The sequence below is a fragment of the Drosophila arizonae genome, chromosome X (assembly GCF_054131065.1).
Source record: "Drosophila arizonae isolate 15081-1271.41 chromosome X, UAZ_ARI_1.0, whole genome shotgun sequence".
Taxonomy (NCBI): Eukaryota; Metazoa; Arthropoda; class Insecta; order Diptera; family Drosophilidae; genus Drosophila; species Drosophila arizonae.
This window is the reverse complement of record NC_142927.1, coordinates 8,045,898-8,054,268: the sequence shown is the minus strand read 5'-3', so window position 1 is coordinate 8,054,268 and position 8,371 is coordinate 8,045,898. Positions and strand designations below refer to the sequence as shown.

The 8,371-nt window shown below is 41.7% G+C and overlaps 1 protein-coding gene across 2 annotated transcripts; it reads left to right on the top strand.

The window, feature by feature from the left end:
• The first annotated feature begins 3,313 nt into the window (after positions 1 to 3,313).
• LOC108620252 (uncharacterized) lies at positions 3,314 to 4,330 on the top strand. Of its 2 annotated transcripts, XM_018017162.2 has the most exons (3): positions 3,314 to 3,443; positions 3,507 to 3,679; positions 3,752 to 4,330. In XM_018017162.2, exons 2-3 carry the CDS (start codon positions 3,566 to 3,568, stop codon positions 3,959 to 3,961), a joined length of 324 nt encoding a protein of 107 aa, XP_017872651.1. In that variant the 5' UTR covers positions 3,314 to 3,443; positions 3,507 to 3,565; the 3' UTR covers positions 3,962 to 4,330. The 2 variants fall into 2 exon arrangements, with proteins under 2 accessions (XP_017872651.1, XP_017872650.1); XM_018017161.2 differs by having other exon boundaries at positions 3,366 to 3,679.
• The last annotated feature ends 4,041 nt before the right edge of the window (positions 4,331 to 8,371 follow it).

The following is an 8,371-nucleotide window of genomic DNA, read 5'->3' as shown; positions in this document are numbered from 1 at the left end:
TCGCTCTCACTACCTCTTAGACGGCGTTCTCCTTCTGAACATCCTTTGAACAATTTTTGACAATCGCAGCGCATCCTTCCTTCCTTAAGCTGTGTGTACGTGTGTGTGTGTGTGTGTGCTTTGAATGGGGTCTGTGACCCGAGTGCCTGCATGCGCCTTTAAGATTTCAAATATTAGCTCCGCACGCGCCTCGTTGAGCTCCGATTTCATAATGGAATTTTGTTGTGCAACTGCCTTAGCTAACATTTTTATCATTTCAGCCATTCCATCAAATAAAATGATAAAGTTAAACATCGTTAAAGTTAATATGAACTCCTGCTCGGTATTCATAGCCAAGTCTTTATTCATAGAATCTCTGGGAACATTGAGCTAACTATTCTGCCTGGCAATTTCTATATTTTTTACTATCAATCAATCGATTGCTTATTCAAGCTCTTATCTAATCAATACCTTTTGCATATTGCTTGAGTGCGCTTTAATCAATCAGTCAAACAATCATACGTTCCCTCAATCACATCAATCACATATACGTGAAATAGATTTACCAATTCAGTCAAATTAGTTTTCTTCTTGGCCTTACCTTGAGGCAGCCAATCAGTCCATCAATCACCACATATATCTCAGCTCTAACACACTCAGTCAATCAATCAATGAATCAATCAGTCAATGCTTGAGCCCCGCAACTCTACTGCATTTTGCCCGTTTTCTGCCTGCACATTGCTCAGTCAGTCAACCAGCGAGATCCACAGACAATCAGCGTCAATCAAATAAGCAATTTTAATATGTTTTATTTAGCTGCGGCTATAATCAATCAGACTTTCAGCTCATGGGCTCAATTTGCACATATGCATATGCACATGCATATCTATCGAATACAGATGTAAATTGATGTCGGATGTTTGGTTTGCTTGGCATAGACACCTTGATGGGGGATATGTGTATGTAGATATGTATAGATGAAGTGCTGCCAACTTGTTTTATGCATGCATCCAGTGCTGTCAAGTGTCAGCTGACACATGACTTTCTCCTGCAGCCAGCCAGCCGCATCGAACTCTCTGTGCTCGTCTGCAGGTCGTTTAAAGTTTACATGTCGTTGTCGACGCCCAGGACATGGACACGGATCTCGACATACCGCACACACGCACACACACACATACGCACACATTTCTGGCATTCGGTTTGACTGATATATAAAGTTGGCTGCCCCAGCTCCGGCTGAGGTGGGTGCTGAATGATATAAACTTAATTGCGGAAATTGGGTTAAAAAACTTTGACACATGTGCGGGTTAAACAAATTTATACTTCTATATGCGCCTTCCCACAGATACAGATATACATACATACGTATATGGGCATGTGTGATAGCGTGTACATATAGATATTCATGTGTGTGCGATGGCGTTCATTGACTTTACTTAAGCCAGCATTTCGCAGCACTATAACGGGAGCCTGGCGAAAGTTTTTATGCCACGCGTCGCACGGCTTACCCCAAGCGCGCCCCCGCCACGCCCCTTGCGTCAGCAGCCATACCTAACGGCAAGAAGCGCCCTTGAAGCATTCACGCTCCCCGTTTTGTGCCCGTTGTAATGCAATTTTATTTCATTTCATTGAAGGCAAAGTTTTCTCTTCGAATTCTTTTACTTTACTTTGCTTTCCACTCTCTCTGTCTGTGTCTGTGTCTCTGTCTCTGTGTGTGTGGTATAACATATATATTACTTCTTCTCTGCTTCTTTTCCGTTCTTTTTTTTCACTTTCCTTTGTAATACCGCATCTCCACCAACTTCTCGCACTTGGGCTTCTGTCTCTTATGCCTGGCTCGCTGCTGGTTGGGCCAACGACAAATTTGGCTTAAATCGCATACGCCTAACCAAACAGCTAACCTATAGGCTGCCCCGCCCATCCTCTCGCCCACAGCGCCCAATATATGCAAATCTTTGATGTAAGTAATAATTTCCTTCCCCTATGCTGCAAAAACTTTCGCATTGTAAATTATGAGCGTGCGAATATTGCTTTCAGCATTGAAAACTGAAAACTGAAAACTCTCAACTCGACTCTGATTTTATCATGCAAATACATATACACGGAGATATGCGTATGTAAGTTAACATATGGATAACATGAAGAAAGCGGAGCAAGAGATTGAGCAAATGGAAGAGGAAGAGAACCTGTATCCAAGGCAGACATAAATTATAGAACAATAAACGTGTCGCAGCACTTTGTTTTGTTCACCAGTAATATTTCCTTTTCATTCGATTTACGTTTTCCATACATATGTGAAAACTTTTTAATCCAATGTAATCGCAGTGCTTAGATTTTTGTTTCATTTGAAACTGGATCAACTGACAACCGACCCAACCAGCCTGGCTGGGGCGTTTAGGTACTGCAGCTTAAAGATATGTAAGCCGCAGTAGAAATAGAGGAGGATACTCGGACTCAAATATCTACTGGAACTTTAATTAGTGCTACTTACACCCCATAGCTCCATCTCTCGCCTAGTTAGGTATTCTATGCTCGTTATCTGACTTTTATACATATGCATATTAAATATATTATACATTATAATTATATTAAATTAATAATACATATTCAATTGATTTCTGCTTTAATTAGATTGCATAAAATGTAGCAGAACGCCTTATTCCACAAACAACAAGTAAGAAAACATAAGTAGGGTCTGCCAGACTGGAAAGTTTTAGAAACATACTCTGTTAAGGGCGGAAATGCTCCTCCATCACATTGCCTGGTTATGCTATTAACAGCATTATGTTAATAGCATAGCTACTGGCTCTCTGTACTCGGCACTCCGCTAAGTATATATACTTCTATCTTTTTTACCCTGGTCTGCTGAAAAGTCTTTTTTCCTAAATAGAGAAAAGCAGCCTTAAAGTTGAAACTGAACATCAACTGTGTTTTTGCATCATCTCCACTACAACATTCCCTGCCCATAAGGTCTGCTACGCCTTCTTCTGTCTGTTAATCTAATTTGCATACATCTAGACAAGAGCAAGCTACTGCTGCTTAAAGGGCTTTAAGTGCTTGATAAATGTCCAGATATATACATAAGTATATCTTCTTGTAAATAAAGCTTCGATTTTGTAGTATTGTCACAATTGCGTGGCATACCATACCTACGTATGTATGTATGTATGTACATAGCTCTTCGCCTCAGCTTATGCATAAATACATACATACATACATACATACATATCGGCTAACTGGGATTATTTGGCATCAATCGTTCGATTAACGAACGTCTCGAGTGCGGTCTCATGTGCTTTGTAGCTCGTCTGGCAGCACCGTCAGTCAGTGCTAAGTAACAGCTAAATCAAACAAGTTATACAACACTGATGTCATAGATGACTTGCAGTTTAACTTGAAATTCAATCGCAGGAGGCATTGAGCAGAACATCTCTAGTTTGCTCGCTGGCCGGCAATAGTTCTCAGTCTGTTTGATTCACATTCTAAAGCAAATCGATGCACATCAATAATAAGTTTTGTTTATTTAGTAATTGATTCAGAAAGAAAACTGTCTGTACGAGAGAACTAGAGATAGAGCGATAGAACGATGGCCAGCATCACATTCAAGGGTCGTCCCACCGTCGTATTGCGCACCTATCAGGTGGTCCGCATCGGCAACAATGCACAGGACAAGAGCTTGGACTTTTGCCTCGAGGACAAGGTAACAATTTGAATAAGCGTATTTGCCTAAGCCCATCTACATGCATAAGCACTGCGACTCTCTACTCCGCAGTCTGTGGCTAAGCTGCACGCGACTCTGACACGAAGCGAACGCGGCCTGTTCCTGGTCAACGAGAGCAGTTACGGGACAGTCAGCATGAATGGACAGCGCTTTAGCGGCCCCATTTTGATAACCTTCCGTGACGCTATCAATGGCATTGTCTATTTGCGTTTTGGCCGCGTCGAGGCCTTCCTACGCGTCTCCGGCAGCCTGGGAACCTAAGTATTGGGATCGTCCCCAAGCTTGAATTTGGACGAACACTTGCAGGCTCACTGTTCTACAAGTTTAAATTTATGTTTCACTGCGTCGTAAATGTATGTTTCACGAATTATATACACACATATCATCGTTCGCCTCCTTGCCTTTTAATGATGACCTGAGCTATTCGATATTTACATATGTATATACACTTAAGGTCTCTTAGGCACTTATATCAGACTTATATCATAGGCGAACACTAAACACCATGCAAATGTATCGTTCCTTTCAATTGTTTACATACATATACATATACATACATAAACAAGTACATATACATACATATATTCATACATCAAACTTGAATAAACCTGAGCAAATGATCGTAATCCATATTGTGAACATTTTATTATAATAGCAACTCTTAAGTCAACCTAGGTCTTTAATGAAAAGTTATTCAGATTCTAGAAGTAATTACTACGTATAAATCTTCAAATCTTCAATCAAAGATCAATCACAAATCATGAGCATCTATCATGAATCAACAATCAACAATAATCACTTACTAATCATCGATCTACTCCCCAGGATACACCTGTGAACAATTCTCAGAAAGCCAATATGCCCTTCAACAGACCATCAGAAACTACCCAAAACTCAATTGGAAACATGCTGGCAGCACTCGAATGTAGCTTATAGCCGCGGAAAACGTGGCTCAAGCCACGGGACATGAGCAGGGAGTGCTAAAAACAAAGCAAAAAGAAGAAGAGGAAGAAGAGAAATGGAAACGAGTTGGCAGCTTCATCAAGTGGCTAGCGGAGGCTGTTGGCCAATGCAATGCTATGGCATGGCATGTGCCTGTGGACATTTTCGCACTCGCATAACTTTGACAGCATTTTTGCAGCATTACAATTAACTGCCTAGTCGAGGGGCGGCGCGTGGGCGTGGCAGCAGCAGCTGCTGCTAGTGAACTGCATTGCTTGGACAAAGTCGGAGTCTTGCTGGGATTTTGAGCCGCAGCGCCTACAAGCGGGCGTGGCACACATAGTGTGCATGTGTATGTGTGTGTGTGTGTGCGTGTATATGTGTATGTGTGTGTGTGTGTGTGTAAAATTTGTTCCATTTTACGCTTTCTACACAAAAACAATAAATCGCTCACAGCGTCACGTCAACTTTCCTAATGCAACGGACAAGGGCGCGGATCAAGAGGATGGAAAACAGTGAGCCGAAGGGGCGAGTCACAGAGAAAGAGAAAGAGAGAGAGCGAGAGTGAAGGAGAGAAAGAATACGAGGCAATGGGGAGCAAAGCTCACGGATGCAGTCGGATGCAGCAATTGAGGCTGAAGCCATTTTAACTGCCACTTGAATGCTAAAAACAATGAGCACAGCAACTAAATGTATACATATACACACACACGCACTCACCCACACACCCACACACATGAAAACAGAAACTGTAAATTGTAATTTAAAAACTTTTAGTGGCTGCCCTTGCAATAAATGCGCCACGTAAATCAGTCCATGATGTGCATGATAAAAGGTAAGAGCCTTAGGTTACAGGCTTTGCCCGTAAACACACACAAACACACACACACACACACACAGACACACACAACTGCATTCTTCCTACACTCACACACACACACACACATCACCTACTGCCCTTCTGGTTGCCATGCTACCAAACAAATTGGTGTTGACTATCTGCGCCACAAATATTTTATTTTCTAATTGCCAAAGCCAGGCCAGAGCCACTTTCCCACTCTTTCTCTCTATCTGTCTCTGTCTCACTCACTCTTGTTATCTCTCACTCGCTCAAACAAAAGGCATTTTATATAAATGCTGTGTGCTTTATGCACAAGCTGGCATTCGGCAGCATATTTGGGTCAGCTCTATAAACTCAAGTGTGGCTTATTATGGGAATTCCGACGATCGACCCTGAGTTGCCTTTGCAGTGCTTTTCATAAAAAATGTTGAAGAGACTCGTAATTGTTATTAAAAATATTATGAGATATTAAACTCGTTGTCGAAGTTTGAGCTGGAGGGACGGACGAACGGCTAGACAGATGGATGAAAAAATGGACGTATGAACGGGGAAACAGACGGAAGGCTAAACTGAGGCATAAACGGGAGAATCGATATATGGACGGATGAATGATTAGACAGACGAAAGGATAAGCTAACGGACGGACGGGAGAATGAATAGACGGACGGATGAACGGGTAGACAGATGGGAGGATAGACTAATGGACAGACGGGAGATTGGATAAATGGACGGTTGAGCAGGGAGACAGACGGAAGGATAAACGAAAGACTGGATAGATGATGGAAGGAAGAATGCATAGACAAACGGTCAACCGGATGAATAGATCCCGGACGAATAGCTAGATCAACTCATCAAGTTTTTCTGATCAAGAATATTTATAATTTCTACTAAATCTCCATTTTCAACATGAATGCATTATATTTCATATATCTAATCCAATAGTTAAATAGTTCTACTAACTTTCCTTAGAGTCCTTTTTCTGCTCAACCAAGACACTGTACTTCGTTTAGATATATGCTTAAAGCGTTCAAGCTGCGCTTAATGTCTTTTCCGCTGAAAAAAAAAAAACACGACACAAATCAACAAATTCTTTTTTTTTTTCTGCTTGCGCCATGTCACAGACTTTTTTTTAGCCTAGACTGGGTAGCAGATGTCGTTGTTGTTGTTGTTGTTGTTGTTGTTGTTACTACACCTTTGGCAACACACACACACACACATACACACACACACACACACATAGGGAGAGAAATGACTATACGTATGTTAAGCAAAAGTGAAGAAACGTGATTGAAATTTTATCTTTGGTAAAAAATCGAAGAAATATGTATGTGAATTGGGCTTTGGCTGCCGCAGCTGCCCCATCTAACACACACAGGCACACACACACACATATGCTAGGGTGTGTGTGTTTGACTTTTAAATTCCTCAACGTTGGCGTTAACCGTCGCCGTGGCTCTGTGTTATTTGCATTGAAATGTTGAGTAATTGGAAAACCAATCTGAAGCATCTGCACTTCATGTATTGCATACCTGACTGACAGACGCCAAACGACGCGACGCTTCACATTCGCTGTTCCCGTCCCTCTCTCTCTCTCTCTCTCTCCCTCTCTCTCTCTCTTTCATGCGCTCCACTCTCTCTCTCTCTCCTTTTTTATACTCGTATGTTTTTTAGCTGAAAATCAAGAACAAATACAACACACACACACATGGACACACCCACACACACCCTGTACATACCACACATCATACACAGGCACCGCGACAGGTTGATTTTGCTTCTGGCATGGCAGTTGTTAAAAATAAATTGTTTTTAAATAGCTCTCACAACGGTGCAAGCGCTCCCGGGGCTCAAAGTTCTATGTGTGTGTGTGTGTGTGTGAGCTTACCCTTCTCTACATCATGCCGCTAGTCGAACAGTATAAAAAAGATGCCGTTGCACTAGAGTCGAGCAGGCTCGCCTCTAAAATATCCCTCACCTTTTATACACCTATTATTATATTAAATTCTCATCAGAATTCACTCATTGCGGGACTTCCAATTTCCCCAGCTGCCTAAATATCGTCGGGAATTCTGTTATCTATTAGGCTTTGCTGCCCTTCGCCTACCTGGACATGGTACTCCCATAAGTTCTGCCTGGCATTTGCTCTACTCTCTCACTCTCTCGGTGTCTCCCTCCCTCTCTCTGCTGCTACTACCCTTTAAGCTTGCTTACCCATTTTACAGGGTATATTAGCAACAACGAGAACAACAGCCAAACGCCTGGAAAACGCCGACAAAAGCTAACAATGAGCGTTGGCTCTTCCGTTGGCGCTTCCTGGTTCCTGAACTTATTTGTTTTCAATTTTATTATGTTTTTTCTTCAATTCTTCTCCTCTTTTTCACTTATTTCCCTCTTTAGTCTATGTTTTTGTTTCGTTCGCTCGACAGGTTTGCAGCGTGAAGCTCGTGTTTTTATTACCATTTTGTAGAAATTACTTCGAATAATTTTGCATTCGTTCACAAGTGTCTTACTGCGGACGGGCTTAGCCCCAATCCCTATCGAGGTGTCACAGCTTGCCACGCAAATTGTCTCAATATGCTCCAGCTATTGGCAAGAGAAGTTAACTTTATGCTGCGCTGCGAGTCAGCGTATTGTTCGGATGGAGAATGGATTCCAAAGCAGTTGACATAATAGAAAAAGGTGCAATTCGGACGGACGCTTAATTGCCAATCATGCGTCTAATATCATGAGAGTTAAGAAAGAACTGAAGCTAACTCTTAACGATTTAATTTAATCAATTTAAGTTTGAATAAATTCGATTTGATAAACTGTAATGAGTTTTGCTCAGTTTGTTTTGTAAATCATGAACTGTGTGTCGTATATTGTCATCGTATATCATACATATATCA

What these genes read in the sequence shown, in the direction of transcription:
- LOC108620252 (XM_018017162.2), top strand. Translation starts at nt 3,566, where the DNA reads ATGGCCAGCATCACATTCAAGGGTCGTCCCACCGTCGTATTGCGCACC. An exon ending in ACTTTTGCCTCGAGGACAAG is followed by an intron (nt 3,680 to 3,751) that starts GTAACAATTTGA and finishes TCTACTCCGCAG; the next exon opens with TCTGTGGCTAAGCTGCACGC.